Source organism: Trichechus manatus, unplaced genomic scaffold (assembly GCF_000243295.1).
Source record: "Trichechus manatus latirostris isolate Lorelei unplaced genomic scaffold, TriManLat1.0 scaffold00047, whole genome shotgun sequence".
Lineage (NCBI taxonomy): Eukaryota > Metazoa > Chordata > Mammalia > Sirenia > Trichechidae > Trichechus > Trichechus manatus.
Genome location: NW_004443983.1, coordinates 13,555,233 through 13,581,507, shown reverse-complemented (window position 1 = coordinate 13,581,507; position 26,275 = coordinate 13,555,233). Strand labels below are relative to the sequence as shown.

At 34.8% G+C, this 26,275-nt stretch overlaps 1 protein-coding gene across 16 annotated transcripts in view; it reads left to right on the top strand.

Moving 5' to 3' along the window:
• Positions 1–26,275, top strand: part of FER (FER tyrosine kinase) — a 492,503-nt gene that overhangs the window by 129,223 nt on the left and 337,005 nt on the right. For 15 of the 16 annotated variants that reach the window (XM_023731992.1, XM_023731994.1, XM_023731995.1 and 12 more), the window contains 3 exons: positions 4,817–4,954; positions 5,470–5,589; positions 21,355–21,477. In XM_023731992.1, the coding sequence (XP_023587760.1) occupies positions 4,817–4,954; positions 5,470–5,589; positions 21,355–21,477 (381 nt within the window). The remainder of the gene's footprint in view (positions 1–4,816; positions 4,955–5,469; positions 5,590–21,354; positions 21,478–26,275) is intronic. The other variant, XM_023731996.1, reaches the window with a different exon arrangement.

The following is a 26,275-nucleotide window of genomic DNA, read 5'->3' as shown; positions in this document are numbered from 1 at the left end:
AGTGTTAAGTCTTTGAAATCAGATATGTATTTTGCGGTTACAACCGATCTTAATTCAGAGATATTAGGCAAGTTCACTAAGTACTATAAATTATTTGGATAATAGTTTAAAGGAGGCTTTCAAAATAGATATCCTTTTTTGACTCCTTTGTTTTGCAAAGAAAAATGTCCACTTGAATTTTTAATGGTTACCAATTTTGGGATATTTTGAATATTAACGATGAGGCCAAAATATTATTTTATAGATGTTCTGTTTAGATTGTATGGCAGATAGTAATATAAATTCCCTTATTTTGGTGACTTGTAGGATTCAGTTATAAAATTCATTTTAAGGAATAGCATATATTGAATTGCACAAGTAAATAGCCCCTCTGCAGCCGGTTTCATTCTGCTACTGTCATTTTCACCGAGTTGATCTTTGTCATTCTCCCAGGGGCCGTTCAGATGTTTCTTGATTTGTTAAATCTGCAATAAAAGCTTCAGATTGAATCGAGTTTTTTAGATTATCCTTGGTAGATCTATATCTTTCTTGAAGATAATTTGCCTTCTAGTGTTCCGTGGAGGAATTTCTGTGTGTTTGTTGGGTTGACATGCCCATGTGAGGTGTTAGGGGTGGCGGGGTTGTTTGTGTGGTTCCTTCGTAGCCTGGTGCCTTTAAAAGCCATCACGTATGCCAGGGGACTCCAGATTTATCAGTAGCCATTTATTTGCAGTCATTTACTCTACATGTTTAGAGTTATCAACTCTAATGACTTTTATAATGTGTAAATATGCCAAGGACAAGAAACAGAGAGACAGAGACATTTATTAGCATTTATTTTAACACTGTAGGTATTTTAGAGCTCTTATGTTTATCTATTTCTGATTTACTGTTTTTTTTATTGTGGCATTGAGGATAGTTTCTGCATAAACTATGTAAATTCTCCTCTTTTATGTTTCTCTTCTTATATATACTTTAACTGGGAAACCTGATTGATGTGAGGGTGTTTTACAACCTAACAATTTTATGTTGGCTTATTTATGTGAACGTTTATTTATCTGAATATATTTTATGTTAATTAATTGCTTGATTAATGGATAATTAGAAGTGTTATCAATAAATTGAACTTCTTTTGCATTTATAAACGACAGTGTCTTTTTCACTGTGTAGTATATTGAAAAAGGTGAACACTCAGTTCAGTAATAAAAGTAGCGATTGGTTCTCATTGCTGCAGATAGTTCTTTAACCACTTCCCAGTTTCTTCCTCTGAAAAATTATAATGAATGAATGGGAAGTATAATTTATTAAATAAATTATGCAGTCCTGCATTTAGGTTCTCATTTATAAACTTACTAATAAATCTGTGAGGGCTTTTTTCTTTCCAAAAGGCAGACAATAGTTTAATACTTTAGCTACTCTGGCCAGCCATACCTCTGAGTAAACCAAACCAAACCAAAGCCATTGCTGTCTGGTTGATTCCAACTCACAGTGACCCTGTAGGACATAGTAGAACTGCCCCATAGGGTTTCCATGGCTGTAATCTTTACAGAAGGAGCCCTGGCAGTGGTTAAGCGCTCGGCTGCTAACCGAAAGGTCGATGGTTTGAACCACTAACTGCCCCATGGGAGAAAGATGTGCCATTCTGCTTCCGTAAAGATTACACCTTAGAAACTCTATGGGGCAGTTCTGTTCTGTCCTACAGGGTTGCTGTGAGTTGGAATTGACTCCACGGCAACTAGTTTGGTTTTTTTGGGGTTTAATTTTTATGGAAGCAAACTGCCACATCTTTCTGCCTCAGAGTGGCTAGTAGGTTCAAACTGCTGATCTTTCAGTTAGCTTTAACCGTTGTACCACCAGGGCTCCCTATGTCTAAGTAGTCCAGAATATATTATAATGTGTGAGCTTTTTATTATATTAGAAATATTCTTTTCTGTAAAACTTTTCAATTGTGCCAGACAACACGTCTTCTATTTTAATAATTATTAAAAGGAAAAGGTTTAAGAAAATCTCCTAATACTTGATCAGCTGTTACCCTGATATTAATTAACCTTACTAATAAATGGCTTCGTTGTTCCCCTGAAAGGGCTTGCTGGTGCTGTAACAGATTTAATATAGATTTAATCCTTGTGTTATTCTAGTTACGTACAAAAAATTCAGATCAGAGATACAAGTCCTGTCTTAGGCTGAGTTCCCTAGAGAAGCAAAACCAGTTAAGCGTATAAATATATATATAGAGAGATTTATATCAAGGAAATAGCTCACGTGATTGTAGAGGCTAGAACATCCTAAGTCCGTGGATCAGGGTAGAGGCCTCTCCCAATTCACACAGCTGCAGAAGCTGGTGAGCCCAAGATCGGCAGGTCGGAGAGCAGGACTCCCACTCACAGGCTGTGAAGGCCAGCGAACTCCAAGATCAGCAGGCAAGACCACAAGGCTTCTCCTGATTCACGTAGCTGCAGGAGCTGGTGAACCCAAGATCAGCAGGTTGGGGAGCAGGCCTCTTGCTCGCAGGCTGTGAAGATCCACGAATCCCAGGATCCACGGGTAAGCTGCTAGCTCAAGTCCCAAGAACTGGAGGTGAGTCCACAGGAGGCAGCCGCTGGATCCAGAGTGAGCAAAAAGCCGGAATGTCTGCTTATATTCGGATGCAGGCCACACCCCCAAGGAAACTCCTTTTCATCTGATTGGCTCCTCACAGCATATTCAGTCATGGGAGTGATCATGTATAAACACTGAGAATCATGGCCCAGCCAAGTTGACACACAGTCATAACCATCACAGGTCCCAAATATTTCTTAGGTACTAACGACCCTCAGAACCTCTGAAGTTAGACAGACAAATTTGTTTTTGTTCCTTTCAGACTCTGCTTGTCTTTTGCTAGCTTCTTTTTATGTAAAAGTATAGAGATAACTATTAGATATGCGTATGTATAGATAAGACTAGTTTTTATATGATCCCACATTTTTTCCCAATAAGAAGATAGAAGTAAAGGACTTTTAGTCAACTTGAACATGTAAACATTTAAGGGTGTAGATAAAATAGTGAGATGTCCACTTAAAATATTTAATTTATAAATTTTGTTACTGTTCTGGATAGAATTCTGTCCCCCTCAAATATATATTGTAAATCCTAACCTCTATGTCTGTGATTATAATCTCATTTGGGAATGGGTTGTCTTTGTTATGTTAATGAGGCAGGATTAGTATAGGGTGTATTTTGAGTCAATCTCTTGAGGTATAAAAGAGATTTAACAAGCATGCAAAAAGTAGAGATGAGGGAAGAGAGATGCCAAGCCACATGAAGATCGCCCAGGAGCAGAACCTGAAAGAGACAAGGACATTCCTCAGAGCTGACAGAAGGAGAAAGCCTTCCCCTAGAGCTGGCACCCAGAATTCAAACTTCTAGTCTCCTAAACTAGGAGAAAATAAATTTCTGTTTGTTAAAGATGCCCATTTATGGTATTTCTGTTATAGCAACACTGGATAACTAAGACAGTTACTTATCTTTACTTTAAATTACATATTATATAAATTATATATTGATTTAGAAGTATTTCCTTTCCTACTTTCATTAATCGTTTTCACTCTTCATATCAATCTTCAGTAACAGTGTTTTTGTCATCACTGAAACCTCTTTTGAACATGTAATAGTTTCCCAAAACATATTATTTTTACTTTCTAATAAATTGTTTGAGATCTGATATTTTAAAATCCAAATATGATGTATCACTGACATTGAATCCTGTGACACAAGTACTCTCATTCACATGATATTAGGGGTTTTATTGGCCTCCCTCTTGCCCCGCATTTGTCTCAGAGGTGAATATTAATGATCTCCATATCCATAACCAGTTATTGTATTGCTTTGTAACAATTATCTTTAAAAGGCTCATTTACAGTAGTAACATTTAGTAGTTTCAATTATAAGGTTGTAACTCTAGGGATTTTTATTAAATCTGCATTAAATTTGTCTGGCTCCCCTTTTCTTTAAATTACGTCTTTCAGGTGATTTCAGTAAGCATTCTAAACTAGCATTTTGTGAAATAGTTTAAATTTATTAATTTTTTTTACCCAAACAGTATTTTGATATTTAAAATAAAGTAACTGAGAGAATACTTCATAATATGGGAGATTTCATAAGGCTTTGGAAAAGAAAAACAAACCTTGCCTTATATTTATTCGGGCATGTGCAGTATGATTTTGTCCACACTTGCTGTGAAATGCACTGATGCCCAATGGTAGGATAGCTTTCTTAAGTTTGGAATCTGGTCTTGGCAACAGAATAGTTTTTTCTTTTTTGCATTTATTAGATTAGGCTAACAACTTCGGTTTCATTTTTGCTATTGACTAGAGGTCAAGAACAGATATTTAGGTGGCGTTGATGACAAAGAACCAGATGAACTCTTTATGTAAATGTACAGAAAAGAGCAGAGGCCCAGGAGCAAGAGAAGAACCAAAAGGGTAGGGTGTGTGAGGAAGTGATGGACACTGGAGGGAAAATTAAGGGATAGGATTCTATGTCATAGAATCCAAAATTTCTGTGAGAATGTTTGGGAATAGAAAGTGATCAACAGTGACCTTATATTTTAGACCTATCAAACACATGTTGGAAAAGGTAATGTTTTATTCTAGATCATTTGCAATTAGTATATTATACCAAATGTCAGGTGTTAATCCCTTCACTTTACCATCCTGGTGCATGAAAGAAGGTGCTGCATGAAGCCACATCTTTAAATATTGATATATTATTTCTTATGTTTATTGTTCTGATTACTTTTTAGGCCTATATTCCCTTGACAAAACTTTAAAATGTTGTAAAAATTTATTTTTCTTTCCAGAAAAGGTATATTTGATGAATACAGCCAGATAACCAGTCTTGTTACAGAGGAAATAGTGAATGTCCATAAGGAGATTCAGTTGTCAGTGGAACAGATAGATCCTAGCACAGAATACAATAATTTCATAGATGTTCACAGGTATGATATTTTTATTCTTCTTTCAGTATTTAATGGCATTATGTTTTTCTATCGTATAATATTTTATCAAATTGAAATAAAAATATTTAAGGGTTTGATAGGACATAGGATATTGTAGATTATCTGCCTTTAATTATTTTCAAAGTCCTTTCTCACTAATGATAATTATTTAATTTATATCATAACCTTTAAAATTTTTTGGTTGTTACCATAACATTGCTTAAATCTATAATCAATCGATAAAATTATTTTATTTTTTAACATTTATGTAATAATACTATTACTTTATATGCATATTTAACTTTCTGATATACCAATTACTTTTCCATTCATGAATCATCTTATTTTATACTCATTACACTTGTGACATGGATAAAGTGGTTAATCTTTGGATTCTACATATGGGAAAACCAAGATTCAAGTTACCTGACTAGATCTTTGCAGCCTAGGATTTGGTGTGTTCTAAACTATATTATTATAGTGTAATCATACTGATCAAAATTATGCTTTACTAGAACAACGGCTGCTAAAGAACAAGACATTGAGTTTGATACTTCCTTACTAGAAGAAAATGAAAATCTTCAGGCAAATGAGATCATGTGGAATAATTTAACAGCAGAAAGTTTGCAAGTAATGTAAGTGTTTAGAAAATCTGAACAATTTAAATATTAATGGTGTTATTCCTGTATAGTTGTACTTTATTGGATTTAAAATTCTATTTTCTTTTCAAGTGAAAAAAGTAAATTGAAATTCAACTGCTTTTTTGTTAGGTCAGAGTGAAATCTTTTGACAAATATACTACACCTACTTATTGACTATCTTGTTATCCGACATTTCGCATTTACAACAATAGTAAAAAATCTGTTATATGACTGTTTTTGTGCATTAATGATGTACATCTGGCAGTGACATACATCTGGAAGTATCAACTGCCTAGGTGCGAGACGAGAGTAATGCTACCTGTGATGGTTAAGGGTACGTGTCAGCTTGCCTGGGCCATGATTCTCAGTGTTTTGGCCATTATGTAATGATATAATTTGGAAGTTGTGTAATGAGGTAATTTGGCAGTTATGCAGTGATATAGTCATTGTCCATTTTCACATAGTGCCGATTTTCACATAATGACCTGGTCTTTGGAACCTAACCATGTTGATAAGTGAAGAGTGGGTATATATAGATATATATATATATTTTTTTTTTTTTTCTCACTGACATCACTAATATTGGTAATTCTCAAAATTAGAGTTTTGTGTTATGTTACTTACATTCATTTTCCCAATTATTAGTCATATCTTACACTGGAATAATGCTTATTTGTCTTTGGAAGTTATTTTTATTCTTTATCCCATCTGATCCTCAAAACTGACCGAAAGAACCATTTTGGAAATGAAGACACTAAGTGTTAGAGATTAGGGACTCATCGATATCAGAAGCATTTAGTACAAAATCTTGACTTTTCTTTGAGTTCTTTTCTCTTTTAAACAGTGATGTCTTGTAGTATAGGCTATTAAATAAATTAGTTCTTCAGTTTATTACTGTTACATACAATTTTTAAAGTAGTTTGAGAAATTTTAATGTGTCTTTTAGTATATTTTAAACATTAACAACAATTAATAGTACATTTTTGAATTTAGAAAACATAATAAAGCCACTCTACTTTTAATTATTTAACCTGTCTCATGATTTTGTTCAGATGCAACACAAATTTGTACTTATTAATAAACATTGTATGTGCTTATCTCTATATGAGAACAACAGCTAAAAATGAGTATGCATTCATTTTCTCTTCAATTTTGAACATGGCAGTATTGTCTCACCTGTTAGAATTTAACATCAGATGACTCAGCCAAAAGGTGCAATTAATTTGTTCACATCTAATATAATTAAACAACCTCCTTTCTATTGTTCAGTGTAACCTTGTATTGTTACAGATAATTAATTTAGTGGTACTACTCTGGGACTGGCTCTTGAGAAGGAGTTTGATATCTTTGAAGCTGGCCAGATGGGTTTGAAGAAACTAATAATGCTTGCCAAATCATCTGTACAAGATGAAGCCTTAATAATTATTGTAGACTGACTGCTAATGAGAGGAATGTAGGCATGAGAGTACCCTGCATTAGAGAGTTTTTCCTAGCAACCATATTGGGATTTTTGAAGCTGATCCCAAAGTTTTTAAAGCTCTCCACAGGATTCTCACTTTGATATATCATTACAAGGCCAACTGTTCCTAAGCCAATGGTTCTCACCCAGGGTGATTTTTTTTCCCCTCAGGGGACATTTGACAATGTCTGGCGACATTTTTGGTTAAGTATCTAGTGGATAGAGGCCAGGGATACTCCTAAACATCCTACGAGCATAGGAAGACCTCCCAGAACAAAGAATTATCTGGTCCAAAATGTCAGTAATGCCAGAGTTGAGAAACTGTGCTCCAAACAATAGATTTGGATGCTTGACACAACATGAATGACAGAGTTTCTACATTTTTTAAATTCCTGTGCTGTTTGGTGACGGAATATGACAAATTACTCCTGTGTTTTTGTTATGACTATATTGCTTCCAAATAATTCATTCATTTATTCACCTAAGTATATTTACTGTATATCTAAGGTTGCAAGGGTTAATACCTTCAAGGAGTTTACAGTACAAATAATTTATTTTAATTAACACCAAGAAAGAATGAACATACAGATATTGTAGTATAATGTGGTAAAATAAAATAAGTTATAACCTTAAGTAGAATCAGAGCTTTTGTGACCAAAGAAGAATTTGTTTTATTGCCTTTCATGGTATAATAAGAGCAAAATTAGTTATGCACGTAAATCATTATTTCTTAATTTTGGTGATACAATAATGAACAAAAATGTAATAAATTAAAGATAATAAATCTTTGACAATAAGATAGAAGATTTAATTGCTTACCTTTTACTGAGGCAAAACTTTAGCTACATGTCCTTGAACAGTGTTTATTCAGGATATGAGTTTCAGATGGTTAAGAGTTTTATATCAAGAATGAGTTATTCAGTGTGTCTGTTTACAGTGTTAAAATAATCTAAGGTAAGTCCATTAAACTGTCAGCTTTTTTTAATATAGGAATTAGGAAAATCTTACTTTTTACCAATATTTTAGTACTTTAAAGTTAAACTAACATCCTTTCTTACCTGAAGGCGTTGAGATTGGTAATTTTCTTGACTATGTTGAAAAATTCTGTCAAATAGAAAATGAATGAAACAGTTGAGCAGATAGTAAATACAAATGACCAAAAATCATGTGAAAAGATACTCTTTATTGATAATTAAAGAAATACAAATTTTAAGAAAGAGGTTTTTTTTGTTTACCAGATTGGCAAAGATTAGCCTGTTGCCAATGAGTCAATTCCGACTCATAGCGACCTTACAGAACAGAGTAGAACTTCCCTATAGGGTTTCCAAGGAGCAGCTGGTGGATTTGAACTGCCAGCCTTTTGGTTAGCAGCCATAGCACTTAACCACTGCGCGACGAGGGCTCCAAAGATTACACAATTTGATAATACCGAGTGTTATGTAGAATATGGAGAAATAAGCCCTCTTATGAAGTGTCAGTAGAAATGTTAAATGGTATAACCATTGTGGAAGATAATTTGGCAATATATGTCAAAATTCAATGTGCACGTACCCTTTGACTTAGAAGTTGTGCTTTTAGAACTTCACCCTACAAGGATGCAAAAATATATGTACAAGCATAAAATGGTATGTTGCTTGGGTCCGAATCCTGACAGTGCCAAGTGGATATGGTATATCCATACTATATCCACAATTTTTCCCCATTATGCAGGTTTTAAATACAATGAGATAGGTTTATGTGTATGCTTCTATGGAAACATCTCCTAAATATATGATAAAGAGCAAAAACAAGTTACATAATAATATTTATGGAGTAACTCTGTTAATTAAAAAAATAGTACATATCAACAGTTCTGTTCACATAGAACGTGTCTTGGAAGTGGGGTGAGTGGTGTAAGTAGGAAAGGATGCTGGTGCCAATAGGTATAATAATGTTAAGTAAGTGTGGCTTTATTTCTGATCTCTTTGCAATTTTATTGTTAGCAGGACTCTCTCCATAGTACTAGCTGTTTATTTTTCCTGTGTCAGTTCGTTATCACTTCATTAACATTTGTTCCTGAATCACATTGTTTTATATACTTTTAGAACAGAACACTCTCAGCAGCTCTATTTGAATATACCAATAGTTTATGGCCTGTCCATCTAAGAACGCTAATGCATTATTAATGAATTGTTTTAAGAAAAAGTTCTGAAAACTTTTTTGTTTTGTTTTGTTTGGTTTTGCATTCTTTATGCTTGTATGACTGATCAGTGACGCTATTCTTTGTGGAAGGTTACATTACTTTGGAAGTAAGAATCACTAGTCTTTAACTCCTAGAGAATTTTCCTGAACATTGGAGTCATACTGACAGTCTGCCTGATTGCTGGTTGGTAGTGATATAAAACAAAGAATAAATTGGACTGTAGTTCTTTTTGACTCTTCGAATTCTGTTAGATGTTTTGAATGATTAACAGCTTTGTTGAATGAGTGAGTGAATGAAGATGGTTTTATGGAGAGATTTCAGGAAGTTTCTAAACAGTAGATCTCACCTCTAGATTAGGATCACCTGGAGAGCTTTTAAAAATGCTGGTGTCTGGGACCCTGCCCGCCCCCCACCCTCCCAAACCAATTCAATAAGATTTTCAGAAAGTGAGATCCAGACGTTGACATTTCCTGTAAACTCTCCAGGTGATTGAATGTTCAGGAAGGATTGAAAATTCCTGCTGTAAGCCCACTGAAATTGGTAAAAAGGCATGTCTTAGTTTCTGGAGATATGGTTCATTGATTTCTGAAAATTTTCAAAGGGATTTATGACCCAAAATGGCTGAAGACTATGTCTTTACTTGAATATCTACCTTTCATATTTAAAGAATGTCTTTTTGTTAAACTTTACTAATGAACTTATATTCCTCCAGTTGAATAGCTTTATTGGGGAAGAAATTAGCATTTTTTGTTTTATTTATTTATTTTATTGTACTTTAGATGAAAGTTTACAGAACAAATAGTTTCTCATTGAACAATTAGTTCACATATTGTTTTATGACAATGGTTAAGAACCCCCCGACATGTCAACACTGTCCCCTCTCAACCTTGGGTTCCCTATTACCAGCTTTCCTGTCCCCTCCTGCCTTCTTGTCCTTGTCTGGGCTGTTGTGCCCCATTAGTCTTGTTTTGTTTTATGGACCTGTCTAATCTTTGGCTGAACGGTGAACCTCGGGAGTGACTTCATTACTGAGCTAAAAGGATGTGTGGGGGCCATACTCTTGGGGTTTCTCCAGTCTCTGTCAGGCCAGTAAGTCTGTTTTTTTTTTTTGTGTGTGTGTGTGTGTGTAAATTAGAATTTTGTTCTATATTTTTCTCCATCTCTGTCCAGGAACCTCTGTTGTGATCCCTGGCAGAGCAGTCAGTGGTGGTAACCAGGCACCATCTAGTTTGTACTGGACTCAGTCTGGTGGAGGCTGTGGGAGTTGCAGACCATTAGTCCTTTGGACCAGTCTTTCCCTTATATCTTGTTTTCTTCATTCTCCCTTGCTCCCGAAGAAACTAGCATTTTTTATAATAGTCTACTTGGAATTCTGTTTTGCATCTTGACTTTGTTTTTTCTTCTGATCTGCCATATTCTGGACCAGTCTTGATTTATAAGATATTTGAGTTTTAAAATAGATGCTCTTTCCCTGCGGTTATCTCTTTCACTTTGCTAGTCATAAAAAGTCACCTTTTACTTTTTTTTTGATTTTCAAATGTAAAATAAAAATAGCTATTTTCATTAGCAGAAACTTGTTAGTTGCAGTGAGGCAGCTCTGACTCATGGCAACCCTGTGTACAACAGAACAAAACATTACCTCGCCCTATGCCATCTTTAGAAACTTATTCATTGTATATTTAATAATTTACATTCTTGCTCTATATGGCATTTTATTGTATTATATAGATTCTTCGCAAATGGTCTTCAAATGCCACATTTTTAGGACACAGTGGAATGTGGGCTATTTTGTCATTAAATTAGATGGCAAGGCATTGTGTTTATTACACAATGACATTATAGCTGTACTTAAATAATACAATATATGTTGACATTGCCAAACTAAGCACTCATCTCAGTATTACCAACTCACAGGAAAGTACTAGTCAGAAAAATTAGGAGATTTCAAATGGAATATCTCATCACAGCAGACTTTCTTCACAGAAAATAAAAATGAAGATGAGGCTGCAACCAAAATAAGTTTCTGAATGGCCCATTTGTTAGCCAAGCAAGGAAAGCCATTTACCAGCGGTGAATTAATTAAGTAGAGTTTCATTGCAGTAACTGAAGAAATGAGTTCCGATGGCATAAACTTGCTTAAGACTGTTTCCTTTTCAGCAAGAACGTATTCTCATAGAGTTAAGGACATTGGGAGCAACATCATCAGGCGATTAAAAAACAAGGTGCAATTAATTTGAGTGATTTCCCTTGGTAGTTGTTGAGTCAGCAGATGTTACTAAAACTACTCCGTTGTTTGAGCAATCAGTGCTGAGTTTGAAATGACTGAAGAATTACTCTCTGTGAGTAGCCTGTGCGGACCAGCTCCAGATAAGAATACTTTCAAAGAATTTGAAAAAACACTAATTTAGGACAGCCTGAAGTGGAATCTATTAAGATATGTTACAACTGATGGTGGTAAAAAATATTTTTAGAGAAGAAAAAGATTTAGTTGGACAAATTTACAAAGCTTGTGAAAATTTAAAATGTTTAAAACCTATGGTGGTTCATTGTATTCATCAGCAAATACTTTGCTGATATTTGAATCAAGTCATGTATTATTGAACTAGTAATATAAACAGTGAACTTCATTCCCTCTCGTGTACTTGACCATCATCAGTTCCATGAATTTTTGTCAGAAGTTGAAGCTGGATATCCTGACTTGCCCTACTACACAGGATGTCAAAGGTTTAGAAATGATAAAATTTTCTTGTGATTTTTTTTTTGAGCCCAGGGCTGAGGGTGGAACTTTTTCTGAATGACAGCTGCCCTCAACAAATGTATTGAACACTAAATTCCAAAAACTTGGGAAGTTAGCAGACTTGATAATTTTTGTAATGAATTTAACATATTTCAAATCACAACAGTGCTTATATGAGAAACGTGTACTGGAGTAGAGTCATGTAGCTGACAACCAGTGTGGAGTCAGAAGTAATACCAAGCTCCCTTATATAATTCTTTTGCTGTTAAATGTTAAAGCAGGAAGACAGATTGCTTTCTTACCACATTTGCAGCTGATATGTTTTTCAAGCTCAAACTACAATGTTTATGATTTTTGGAACTTGATACAAATTCAAAGGATTTTTCGGCATTTCAAAATCCATTTAGCTGTGCAATTGAGGAGCTTCCACTTAACCTTCAATTGGAAGTGAATCTGCAACATAATGACATGCTAGAAAGCAAATATCAAGAAAATAATAAAATTTTATTAATGACAGCTAAGTGATGAATATGCTCAATTATAATCATATGGTCATGGATTGGTATCAGTATTTGGCAGTACCTATCTGTGTGAAAAGACATTTTCAAAGTTGAGATACATAAAACCTCATTACAAATTAACAGCATTAACAAATGATCATTCATAGCTGATTTTGATGATAAGCACTAACTTAATCCCAGTAAAGTGAAGTGTTATCACTCTCAAAATATTTCCATCTTCTTATTGGTAGACTGGTATTGCAAAAAATTGTTCTAAATTTTTATTATATTTTGAATTTGCCAATAATATGTTTGTGGCTATTTGTTTTCTCACTTGTTACATTAGTGCCTACATAAAAACAAAAAAAAACAAAAACGGTTGCCTTCATGTTGATTCCGACTCATGATATCCTTGATTTTGCCTCTTGGACAGCAAATGCTAAAATATTTACTCCTGGCCCTTTACAGAAAATGTTTGCTGACCCCTTTTGTAGGAGATGACACAAGTTTAATCAATCAGGCTGTCTGACTCAACCTTGGTAATTAATAGAATGTCAAATACTGCAAACATTTCACCCTCACCCCTTAACAGGACTTTGGTTTTACCAAGTCTGTTGTTGGCTGTTCTCCTGTACAATTTTTGTTTGTTCTGTACAGTCTGTGACTGAACATATACTAGAATTACATCACACTTTGTTAGGAGAAGACTTTTGGGAGTGAGTGAGCTGGAAAGATTGAAAAGATTTAAAATGTTAGAAGACAGAAGACAAGTTAGGACCCACGTTCGTTGCGGAATTATTCACAATAGCTAGAAGGTAGAAACAACCTAAGTGCCTATCAGCAGATGACTGGATAAACAAATTTGTGGCATATACACACAATGGAGTATTATTTGGCTAGAAATAAAAATGAAGTTCTGATACATGCTATCGGATGGATGATTTTTGAAAATATTATGCTAAGTGAAATAAGCTAGACAGAAAAGGACAAATATTATATGATCCCACTTACAGGAGATATCTGGAATAGGTAAATCCATCTAGACAAAAGAAGATTGGTGGTTACCAGGGGGTGGGGGTGAGGGGGACTAGGGAAAAATATCATCATAATGTCTATTTAAAATTGGAAAATTGTATTTTATGTGAATTATTTCTCAAAAAAGATTTATAAAAGAAAGGAATAAAGAGTAAAAGAAGACATGTTAGGAAGACAGTTTGAATAAGAGAAACAAAGAAGCTACATGGAAGAAGGCAGATGGATTTACTGGATGGAGGTAGATTAGATTATGTATTAGGAGATGAATATATTTAACAGGAAACTCATGTAACTTTTGCTTGATCTATTAGGAGCCATCATATTCTGTTTAGAGAACAGCTAATAAAGATTTATGTCACGATATAGAAAATCATCCATAAAATGCTCTTCTGCTGCAATTATATTTTAAAGAAAAGAAAAGGTTATTTCTTCTGTTTATGTTTCAGTAATAGGTAGAAAACAGGGGTTGTCAGTAATGTTGCTCCAGGCAACTGTAATCCTTATTTGTTCTTTTCATTAACCCAAATGTCACAATTAAGGTGGCAGCATTGTAAATTTCATGTAAGAAATAAAAGATGTGAAGATGACTTATTTGACAGGTCATTTATAGTTTTTCAGGAAGTTGGGTCTCTGTAAGAGTGCTGTAAGATTTAGATAATGATAGCTGATAGCCAGTGCTTTGAAGCTGTAAGAAATGTTGTGTAAAAAACCCAAAAAACCAAACCTGTTGCCATCTATTCGATTCCTACTCATAGCGACCCTGTACGACAGAGTAGAACCATAGGGTTTCCAGGGCTGTAATCTTTATGGAAGCAGACTGCCACTCACATCTTTCTCCAGCAGTGGCTGGTGGGTTCAAACCATTGACCTTTTTAAGGTTAGTAGTCAAGCTCTTAATCACTGTACTACCAGAGTGCCTGTAAGTGTTGTACTATATAAGTACTGAAAACATGTTATCCACAATAATTAGTTTAAGTTTTTATACTTTTAAATTAGTGCATATAGATAATAAAACCTACAAAATGTTATAAGAGGGTATACAATAAAATCAAAAATTTCCCCCCTTCTTTTTGTAGACCTCCATTTCTACCTTCCAGGGTTAACTTGTGAAAAAAGTTCATGTATCTTTCCAGAATGTAAATACAAGCATATGCATGTGTATAATTTGTTGTCTTTTCATAAGTGGGATTATTTTATGCATACTCTTTTGCATCACCCTCCTTTTTAACATATGTGTAATCTTAATGGTGTACAGTGTTTTACTGCCTGTACATAACATAATTTAATTAAACATTTATTTATAGACAATCAGGTTATTTTCCAGTTTTGTCCTGTTACTAGGGGTGGATCCCGGTTTTGTTGGACATGAAACTTATAAAATTGTAGAGGAGGTGATCTTTAAGAAAAAGTACATGAAATACAAGCTAAATGTGAAATATACAATGAAATACAGAGCCTTCGAAGGGATCATGAAAGTGAGGAGCTTGAAGGTTAAGCTTCATTAGCATCACAGTAATTTGCCTTTGGTTATTGTGATGCTGCAATAAACATCCTTGTACTTTCTTTGTGCACTGGTAGAAACATATATATAGGCTAAATTCTTTATGATGGAATTACGATAGAGGCTATGTAATTGTTAAGAGTGTTGACTCAGGATCTAAACTGCCTGGACTCTAATGCTAGCTCTTCCACTTAGCAGCTCTGTGACCTTAGACAAGGTGCTTCACTTCCTGACATGTAAAATGGAAATAATAAAAGTGTTGTTGTAAGAATTATATGAATTTAAAGTGCCTAAAACTGTGCATGGCACTAAACAAGTGTTAATTACTATGTCAGTTTTGTTTTTCCTCTCCTTTTATTTTTCAGGAGCCCTGGTGGCACAGTGGTTAAGAGCTCAGCTGCTAACCAAAGGGTTGGCAGTTCAAATCCACCAGCCATTCCTTGGAAACCCTATGGAGCAGTTCTACTCTGTCTTACAGGGTTGCTATAAGTTGCAATCAACTCGATGGCGATGGGTTTTTAGTGTATTTTTCAGGCAGTATCATTTTATGGCAGTTAACTGTTTTGCATCATAATTGTTTAGTATTCCATTGATATTTCATTTAAATATAAACAGTAAGCTATTTGAGCTGTTATTATATTTGTATATAAAACATACATAATAATAACACATGGTGAATAATGCTTTGAAATTTGTAAATGATTCTTACATTTATTATGTCATCTATATATACGCTATAATTACTAGGATACTGTTTTCTTTACTTAACCTATCCCATGCTAGGTGTTTTTTTTTTCTTTTTTTTGGAGAGGGTGGTAAGAAAAGGAAAATACTTTCTCCGTGTAATCTATTCTTCTAAATCATTTCTGTTTTGACTTTTGCAACCATGGATTTGTAGAGATTTAGGAATATTAAGAAGTTTTCACTTCAAAGACTTACTTTTACTTTTTTTGGGGGGGGAGGAAGCTTTTTGTATAAAGCTCAGTTATGCTTTGTCTGCACTAAGGCTGTCAAAAGATAAAGCCTCAAAAAATGGTACTGTTTTCTTCACATGATCAGAGGCTAGCAAAGTAGAGGAAATTAATATTATTGTTCCTTTTTCTCTGGTCTGCTTTCTTTATTTCTTTATTCTTGTCTTTTTTCTCTCTTCTTCAGCCCTTCATTGCCCTTCCTTGCTAAACTTAACAAGTAGTAAATTCTAGCACACCAATAGAACAGGCCTGCCAGGGAACAGAAATATCGTTAGCTCTTCTAGGCCCTTGTTTGAACTTCTCATGCCTTTCTGACTCTTTAGGGAATCTAGAGTATGTACCTGGTGGTAGATTTTTTTCTTTCTGGATTACAGTTGTTTTACCACAAAATAGAAATTTGAAAGAAAAGAAGTCATAAGTGCCACCTCATTCTTCTCACTAATGAGCTGACATGTATACTCAAAAAACTTAACATATTTCCTCACTGATAGTCTTAAGTGATACTTTTCAGGAGAATTACCAAAAGAAGTGGAAAGGATTACAGATTTGGATTTTAATATACTATGCTAGAATTCCCTTGTAGCAGAGATCTGTGATAAATGGGGTCAGGTAGTATAAGGTGCTTTAAACTTGTTCGTTGCAGTAGTGACTCAGGACTTAGGCATTTACCTCATTCCTCTTTCTCTACTCTGCTTAAGAGTAAAAATACCAAGTAAAAAGAGGGCAGCAAAACAATTAACCATGGTAACCATGATGTCCACCACAAATGGATATTTCCCCTTGAATTTTTCCAAATGATAAATATGAAGAAATGCTTACAATATAAATCAATAATAAAATTTATAATTTTTTGCTTCCCTTTAGATTTATGATACTAGGACTCCTGTTGTGTAACATCAGATCCACACAAGTGTGGGTGTATGCGTGTGTGTCTATAGATATACTTACTTTTTTCCTGTGACTCGCACCAAGGATAATGAATGCAAACCAGTATTCATTTCTTATGGAACTAACATTCTTCACATTTCCAACAAGTTAATGTTTTTGGAAATAATATTGTTTAGAAGGGATAAACAGTTTCAATTATGAGTAGCTCCTCATAATGTAGCATGCTTACCATATTCATTTAACTTGTTCTTAATTGGGAATAATGTGTAAATAATAAAAATATATTCAATCTTGCCTTGGGAGCACCATTATTTTTGTGCCCCAAAGATCAGAAAATATTCTTTAAAAAAAGTAGAAGACAAATTCTAAACTTAGTTTTCAGAAAGATGTTTCTTGTTTCACACGGAGCCAATGAAACTGGTTAATGATATAACAATAATAGTTCTATTTATTTTGTAGTAGGAACTTTAAAAATATGCATTATACAAAGGTTAGACAGACCCATAGGACAAAACGAGACTAAAGGGGCACACCAGCCCAGGGGCAAGGACTACAAGGCAGGAAGGGACAGGAAAGCTGGTAATAGGGAACCCAAGGTCGAGAAGGGAGAGTGTTGACATGTCTTGGGGTTGTTAACCAATGCCATAAAACAGTATATGTACTAACTGTTTAATGAGAAGCTAGTTTGTCCTGTAAACCTTCGTCTAAAATTCAATTAAAAAAAGAAAAGCATAGTCACAGGACTGTCCAAAAAATAACCCAACCTGTTGCCATTGCGTCAATTCCGACTCATAACATCCTGATAGGACAGAGTAGAACTGTCCTGTAGGGTTTCCAAGGAGCGGCTGGTGGATTCGAACTTCCCAGCCTTTTGGTTGGCACTGAACTCTTAACCATTGTGCCAGCAGGGCTCCCATAGGGCTGTAAGCTGTATTAAATTTATTTCCATTTTATTAGAGGAAATGGAAATTCAGAAAAGCTAAGTAAATGTTCTCTTGGGGGCATCTGGTTCCATAGCTGGTGTCTGTTACACCAAAGTAAGTTTATTTTTATAAAACACAGTAAAGATGTAGGGTTGTAAACACAAGTATTTCTCAACTTACTCTGATACGGTAAGATAAAGTGACTATCTTAATGATACATTTTTTACATGAAAGGAATCACCCCTGTCCTAATGGCTCATGTATAGAGAACGAAGACTTCCCTTACTCCACCACTGCAGTTTTATGTATCAGTTTACCTCCAGAGTTAGTTGGTCGGTGAAAGTCGTGTATTATGTTGTTACCACATTAAGGTGGCTCTTCGAAGTTTCACTTTCTAGATAATACAGAATGATAGAAATCAGGAGTGTCTTGGGCGTTATTAGGGAATTGAAGCAAAAGCTTAATGTGTGGGCTTTTAGTGAGAAAAATAGGGCATAGGGAACTGAGTTGAGCACCTACTGTGTGCAAGACACTGGGCTAAGTGTAAGGGATATACTATGAAGAGTAAGTCATGGTGCCTGCATCTTACAGTTTGGTGGGACTATGTATTTATTCCAGGATGGAGCGGAGGATATGGTACAGTGACAAGAATTGAGAAGAAACTAGGGAAAGGAAAGAGTAATAGTCAAAGAGAGGAAAGAAGAAGAAGAAGAGAAAGGGTTGGAGGATAAAAGGTTGATGTCTCTTCTCCTAGAATGTAAGTTTCATGACCAGATTTGTTTATTGTTGTATCCAATGTGTCTAGCAGAGTGCCTGACACAAAGAATGTGTTTAGTAAACACTTATTTTAAATGAATGAATGAAGGGTTGAGAAGACAGATGAATGGGCAATTAAGCAGGAAGACAGTAAGGGAAAAGGTGTAGGGGAAAGAGGCAAGAGATAGAAAAGAGGAGAGGGAAGTGATAAAAAGAGAAAAGGAGCTTTCTATTAAATTAAACTTTGATGTAGCACCGCCAAGGCAGTGGTGAGAAGCTGATTCTTTGCTGTGTTACCTCCAGACTGGGATGACAGAAGGTGGGGACAGGTTCTGAGGTAGCGTCCTTGTTGGAGACTTCAATGAGTATTAAATGATATGTATAAGGCAGAGTTTTATAAACAAAGCAATATGTGAATGTTATTTACTTATTTATAATTGTTTAATAAATAACTTGGAGCCAGGGGTTGAAATGTAGCTTTCTTGAGAATGATCTCTAATTTTAATACAGTACTGCCTTCTTTGTCTGGTAGTCAGGAAATGAACTATTCCACATAAGTGAATTCTCTAGATTACCGAAGCTCATATCGTTATTAAATTAAAAAACATCATTTTACTAGATTTGATGCAAATCTTTTATAAATATATGTATTTTCTTAAATAAAAATACTGATCTTAATTTGACCTTTCCCTGATAATTCTGGATCATAACTATAAGAAGCATCATCATTGATTATGTTTTGCTATAGTATAAATAAGGCCCTCAGAAACCTATTGAGATTTATTGTGCTGCTTTTCTCTAAGCAAAATGAAATAATTTGAATTGCTATATTCTGAGATCTTTTGATTATGTCTCATGGTTATTCTTCCTCTTCCATCTCTATTATTTAGAAATTTAAGAGAATTAAATCTATTCATGTTACAAGAGATACAAACAATAACGTCTATACAGTAAAATGTAAAAGTCCCTTTTTGGCCTTAAATTATCCTCTACCCCGGTCCTACTTCCCTCAGAATGTTAAACATCGATGAAAGTTTGGTTTGTAGTCTTGGTTCTTCTCCTGTGTATTCACACACACACACACACACAACACACACACACGAAAGTGTATATATATGCACATAAATGTATTTAATATAAATGGAACCATGCTTTATGTATTCTTCAGCATTTTGCCTTTTGATTTAAAAATATGTCTTGGAGAACTTTATATGTCTGTATCTCATTTTTTTTTTAGTGGTTGTATGCTAGTCTATATCATGAATGTATTGAAATTTATTCAGCCATTTCCTTGTTGTTAGACATTTACATGTTTTCTAGGTTTTTGCTTTATTGACAGTGTTGCAACAAACATCTTTGTATGGACAGATTTTGTGCACATTGTATAGGTATTTTGGTAAGAAGTTTTTAGATGGTAAAAGAATATTCTAATTTAAAAATTGAGAGAGAATTCTGTTTACCTCTGAAAAATTTGTGCCATTTTTGTCACAACAGTATATGAATATTTCTTTTTTTTAAAATACTGAGAATACTAGAATTATATGTTTTTTAAGATTGTCACCTTTAGTAGGTTAAAAATAGCTCATTACAAAATCTTCAGCTGTTTAATTGTGGGTCAGGTTGTACATATTTTCATGTGCTTATTGATCATTTGAATTTTTTCTTGATGAGCTTTCCAGTTGTTTTTTTGTCTCTTTTCCTATTACCATGCCTTTTTTTCCTAGAAGATTTTTCTGCATTAAGAGGCCTTTTGCTTGTAATTTGCTCTACAACTGTTTCTTAATAGTTTATGTTTTGATTTTGATTTTATTAATGATCTTTTTAACTTCATGGAAATTTAAAATTTTATAGACTGAGATTATTTAATATTTTCTTTTGTTCTTGAGTTTTCTGTCTTGCTTTAAAAGCTGTGTGTATTTTTGTGGTAGGAATATTTCTAGTAAGGGCCAATTGCATTTTAGCAACCATAAATTATTCTTGTCTGAGAGTGTGTATTAATTTTGTGTATTTGTTTATCTTCAAATCCATACAGAAAATACCCATACAGCATTATTATAATATGTGAAAATAAAAATAGCTTTCTGTGTATTTAAATTGCCAAACTGAGCCTCAGTTTCTTTAAAACAAAGATAATAGTTTCACTTTCTAGATAATTCAGAATTATCTATCTATCTCATAGAATTATTGTAAGGATTAAATGACATAGCATATGCAAATAATACTTGCTACGGTTTACTCAATGCCTACTATCAGTCACTATATATACAGTAGCTCATTTGTTCCTCGGAACACTGGTATGAGCTAGGTGTCACTGTACTCAAATTACACCTGAGAAAATAGTTTCAGTGAGCTTAAGCAGGGTCTCATAAATAAAAAGTGGCAAAGCCAGATATGAACATATGTTTGTCCAAAAACCGAAAACTGGATTTTTTTACTACATTCTTCCTGGGACATGATGGGCATTCATTAATTTATTTCCTTTACTCTTCTTTCCCTCCTTTCTGGTTTGTTTTCTCTTTGATGAAATAAGACTCCCTAGACCAGCTACCCAAGAGTATTTTCTGCAGTTATTGAAATGCTGTCTTCTGCACTGTCCAGGAAAGTAGCCACTAGTCACTAGGCACATGTGTCTCTTTAATACTTGATATGTGGTTAAGGCGACCAAGGAAAGGAATTTTCACTTTTATTTAATTTTAGTTAAACTTTTGGACAGTGTAACCCTAGATGAATGAAACTTTTTTTTTTCCTGTGTGTAAGGTGAGCGTAATTAACATGTTGATAGATAATGAGGAAACTGTTCATTCTAGGTTGAAAACTTTAGCAGAAGAACTTATGCAAACACAGCAGATGCTTTTAAACAAGGAAGAGGCTGTACTGGAGCTAGAGAAGAGAATTGAAGAATCTTCTAAGACCTATGAAAAGAAGTCTGAGTGAGTAAAAGAAAACAATTTGAAGGAAGAAAGTTTAATTGATATCATTTTACAGAAATACCTCAGTTAAACGTTATTGATGGATGTAAATTTTCAGTAACTTTAATTTTTAAATGTATAACTTTATATAGTTGAGTTAACTTTCTAGGACCCTAGAACAATGATTCTCTGTTTTTGTAAATATAGTGTACTGATCATGATGTGACTTTTAAAAAAAATGTATCTCAACGTTTTAACAGTTTAGAACTGTTTTCTGAAAAATCCTCTGTTAAAAGCTGCTTTTTACATTCCTTCATCCATGTCCACCAGACCCGCCGTGGATTCCCTTGTTAAGAATGTGGCAGGACACGATTGACTTCAACTGTGTTTGAAGGAAGAAAACAAACGAATTAGAAAATAGCCATCTGTTTCACCCGCAAAAATCACTCTGAAATCTACTACTGGGAACTAGGATTTCTTGAGTTCTTGCTCTGTGTCACATATTATGCTGGATGTTTTATGTATATTAACTCACTGAATGTTACCTTCATATGGCTGATGTGGCATAATTGCCTCTATTTTACCTATAGGGCTTAGAGAGTTTAGATAACTTACCTACAATCTGTTAGTGAGTAGTAAAGTTGGTGCTAAAACATATGAGTTCTGACTCACACGTGTCTGACTTCTTGATTACAGCATTTGATTGATCTTAAGATTTTAACAGTATTCTTCGGAGAATGAGTTAGATGTGGTTAGTATGTGAAACTTTTCACGGAATGAGCCCTATGTAACTCAAGTTCTGTTAGCCTTTGTTACCATGGAGTTTTTATTACTAGCTTTAGGGCATAATCTTCAAAATGTTGAATATATTTATATAACTAAACAGTCATTGTTGAGTCTCATTAATTCAGACATTGGCATGGTGGAAGTTTGCCATTGAACTATATCTTAAAATATTTTGCTGAACAAATAGTATGAAAAGGATCCTATGGGAAATGTTTGCATTTCAAGTTTTTAATGTTTCTTAGCATGTCTTTTTTGTGTATTTATGTATATATACACATATATTTAAATACATATGCATATAATTAAAAGCAATTTTATCTAGTTATTAATGTAGATTTAGAATTATTTTTTCTTCACACTTTGTTAGCCTCATATACTGTATTGCTTAAAAATAATAAAAGATGATAAAACAAAATTTCCTCACAAACACTAAGAATATTCTGTAAGTTAGATATTCATACTCTTAAATCATATCTAGATTAATGGATTTATGCTAAATATTCATTTAATAGCTATAGCATTATTGGTCCTGTGAAAATATTACATAATCAAGGGACTAAAGTCAAAACCTTTAATTTGAATTCAATATAAATGCCTCTAAAACATCTTCTATAACAGTGAGGAAAAAAAAGTCACACAAGGAATCATTTAATAGTTTTAATTCAAGAAATGAATAATATGAAGTAAAAATAAACTTAAAGAATGGTTCTTGTGTGACTTTAAATTCACACTAACGAGCAGAATTTACGCTTATATAAGCAATGCAGGTCTTGATTGAGAGCTATTGCAGAATTATAGTTAAAAAATATATAGTGAAAGGAATAAAATCAACCACTTGAAATGGTATAATTTTAATACAATGGAAAACATCAATCTAGTATACATGCAGTATTCATTACTTCTAAAGCATATGTATTAAAAGGGAAAGAATAGCAGTCTTTTCCTGATTTAACTGATCCTTTACCACTGTATTAGAAAATAGTATATGGGAAAATGTACCAAGCACTTGTGTCATTTATGACTGACTAGCATAAAGAGGAGGAGCCCTGGTGGTGCAGTGGTTAAAGTGCTTGGCTACCAACCAAAAGGTTGGAGGTTCAAACCTACCATCTGCTCCATGGGTGAAGGATGTGGCATTCTGCTTCTGAAAAGATTTACGGCCTTGGAAACTCTATGGGGCATTTTTGCTCTACCTATAGAGTTGCTGTGGGTGGGAATTTGACTTGATGGCATAGGGTTTTGGCATAAAGAGCTAGTAATATTACTGTTGGTTTTAATGCTTGGTTTGACTTTCAAAAAGTAAATGATTCTTCAATTTTGTATTGTTTAAACCTGTTTTATGCCATTATCACTTAAAGAAGTGATTACTTAGTACTGCTGGCTGGTATTGGAGTTCTGGCTCCCCACTAAGCCTTCACTGATACCTGCTCCCCATGTGGCCTCCTCTGATACCATGAGAGGATTCTTTCATTATCACTGGGTGGTGGAGAAAATTCTGATACTCCAATAGGCCTCCTTTGACACCACCACATTCGGAAAGGGAAGGGGGGTCTTGTTCTTTAGGTTGGGTGGGAAGTCCAGGCTCCCCATGGGATCCCCACTGACACCGAGGGGAGGGGGCTCATTACCACCCTGTGGGGATGCAAGTTTCCTGTTGGTCTTCTTTAATACCTTCCTGGTGGTAGGGATAGGGTTCCTCATAATAGCCTGGTTAGGGTAAAAATCTAGGCTCCTCACTTGGCTTTTGCTGGTGTGGATGGGATTTGGCCAGTTTTTTCTGTAATGTTTGGCTTGAGTCCCATTGCTGTCAAGTCAATTTCTACTCATAGTGACCCTATAAGACAGAGTAGAACTGCCCCAAAGGGTTTCCAAGGCTGTAAATCTTTACGGAAGCAGACTACCACATCTTTCTCCCATGAAGCAGCTGGTGGGTTTGAACCACTGACCTTTTGGTTAGCAGCCAAGCACTTAATCACTGGGCCACCAGAGCCTTCTACTTGGCTAGAGCAGAGCAGTTATTATCTAAAAGTTTTCTGTCTTGCTAGGCCGTTCCTTTCCTGGTTTTGGCTAGAGAGAGTAGGCTTTTGTTAAGCTTTCTCTGTACCCATTTTTGTTTTCGGAATGCTGGGTTTTTTAGCTCTATGTTTAGGATATTTGAGGTAAAAAGAAAACCTATGTAACTCACCACCTTATCATTCGTTGGGTCCTGATGTTCCTGGCTGGTCTGCCTTCTTCTCTGTACCATTAAGAGTCTTCTTATATTTGTTTTGTATATAATGTCCAGAATTTTTAGTTGTGCTTAGTGGGAGGAGTAGGGAAACGTATGTGTGTTGGGAGCCCCCAGCACCACTCTCATATTCAGATTTTTCTAGAAGGACTCATGGGATTCAGTATTTACAGAGATATAGTAAAGATACACAACCATATTATAAGAGAAAAAGATGTAGGGAATCTGGAGGAATTCACTTGCAGGCTTCTTTATGTACTCACTTTTTTTCATGAGGTGTCATATATAGTGCTTGCTTCTTCCAGCCACAAAAATGCACAAACATACAGGCATGCTTTGGAGATATTGTGGGTTTGGTTCCAGACCACCACAATAAAGTGAATATCTCAATAAAACAAGTCACGAGAATTTTTTAGTTTCCCAGTACATATAAAAGTTATGTTTACATTATACTGTAGTCTATTAAGCATGCAAAGCTTTATGTCTAATAAAACAATGTACATACCTTAATTAAAAAATACTTTATTGCTAAAAAAGGCTAACCATCATCTGAGCCTTCAGCGAATCATAATCATTTTGCTGGTAGAGTGTCATGCCTTGATGTTGATGGCTGTTGACTGATCAGGGTGGTGGTTGCTGAAGGCTGAAGTGGCTGTGGCAACTTCTTAAAATAAGACAACGATGAAGTTTACCACATCAATTGACTCTTCCTTTTACAAAAGAATTCTCTGTAGCATTCGATGCTGTTTGATAGCATTTTACCACAGTAAAACTTCTTTCAAAATTGCAGTCAATCCTCTCAAACCCTGCCTCTGCTTTATCAACTAAGTTTATGTAATATTCTAAATCCTTTGTTGTCCTTTCAACAATGTTCTCAGCATCTTCACCAGGAGTAGATTTCATCTCAAGAAACCACTTTCTCTGCTCATCCATAAGAGGAACTCCTCGTCCATTAAAGTTTTATCATGAGATTGCAGCAATTCAGTCACATCTTCAGGCTCCTCTTCTAATTGTACTTCTCTTGCTATTTCCACCACATCTGTAGTTACTTCCTCCACTGAAGTCTTGAACCCCTCACAGTCATCCATGAGGGTTGGAATCAACTTCTTCCAAACTCCTGTTAATGTTGATATTTTGACCTCCTCCCATGAATCACGAGTGTTCTTAATGGAATCTGGAATGGTGAATCCTTTCCAGAAGGTTTTCAATTTACTTTGCCCACATCTGTCTGAGGAATCACTATCTATGGGAGCTATAGCCTGATGAAATGTATTTCTTAAATTATAAGACTCAAAAGTTGAAATTACTCCTCAATCCATGGGCTGCAGAATGGATGTTGTGTTAGCAGGCATGAAAACAACGTTAATCTCCTTGTACATCTCCATCAGAACTCTTGGGTGACCAGGTTCATTATCAATGACCAGTAATATTTTGAAAGAAGTCTTTTTTTCTAAGCAGTAGGTCTCAACAGTGGGCTTAAAATATTCAGTAAACCATGTTGTAAATAGTTGTGCTGTCATCCAGCTTTTGTTGTTCCATTTATAGAACATAGGCAGAGTATATTTAGCATAATTCTTCAGAGCCCTAGAATTTTTGGAATGGTAAATGAGCATTGGCTTCAACTTAAAGTCAGCAGCTGCATTAGCCCCTAACAAGAGAGTCAGCCTGTCCTTTGAAGCTTTGATGCCAGGCATTGACTTCTCCTCTCTAGCTGTGAAAGTCCTAGATGGCATCTTGTTCTAATATAAGGCTGTTTCATCTACATTCAAAATCTGTTGTTTTGTGTAGTCACCTTCATCAATTATC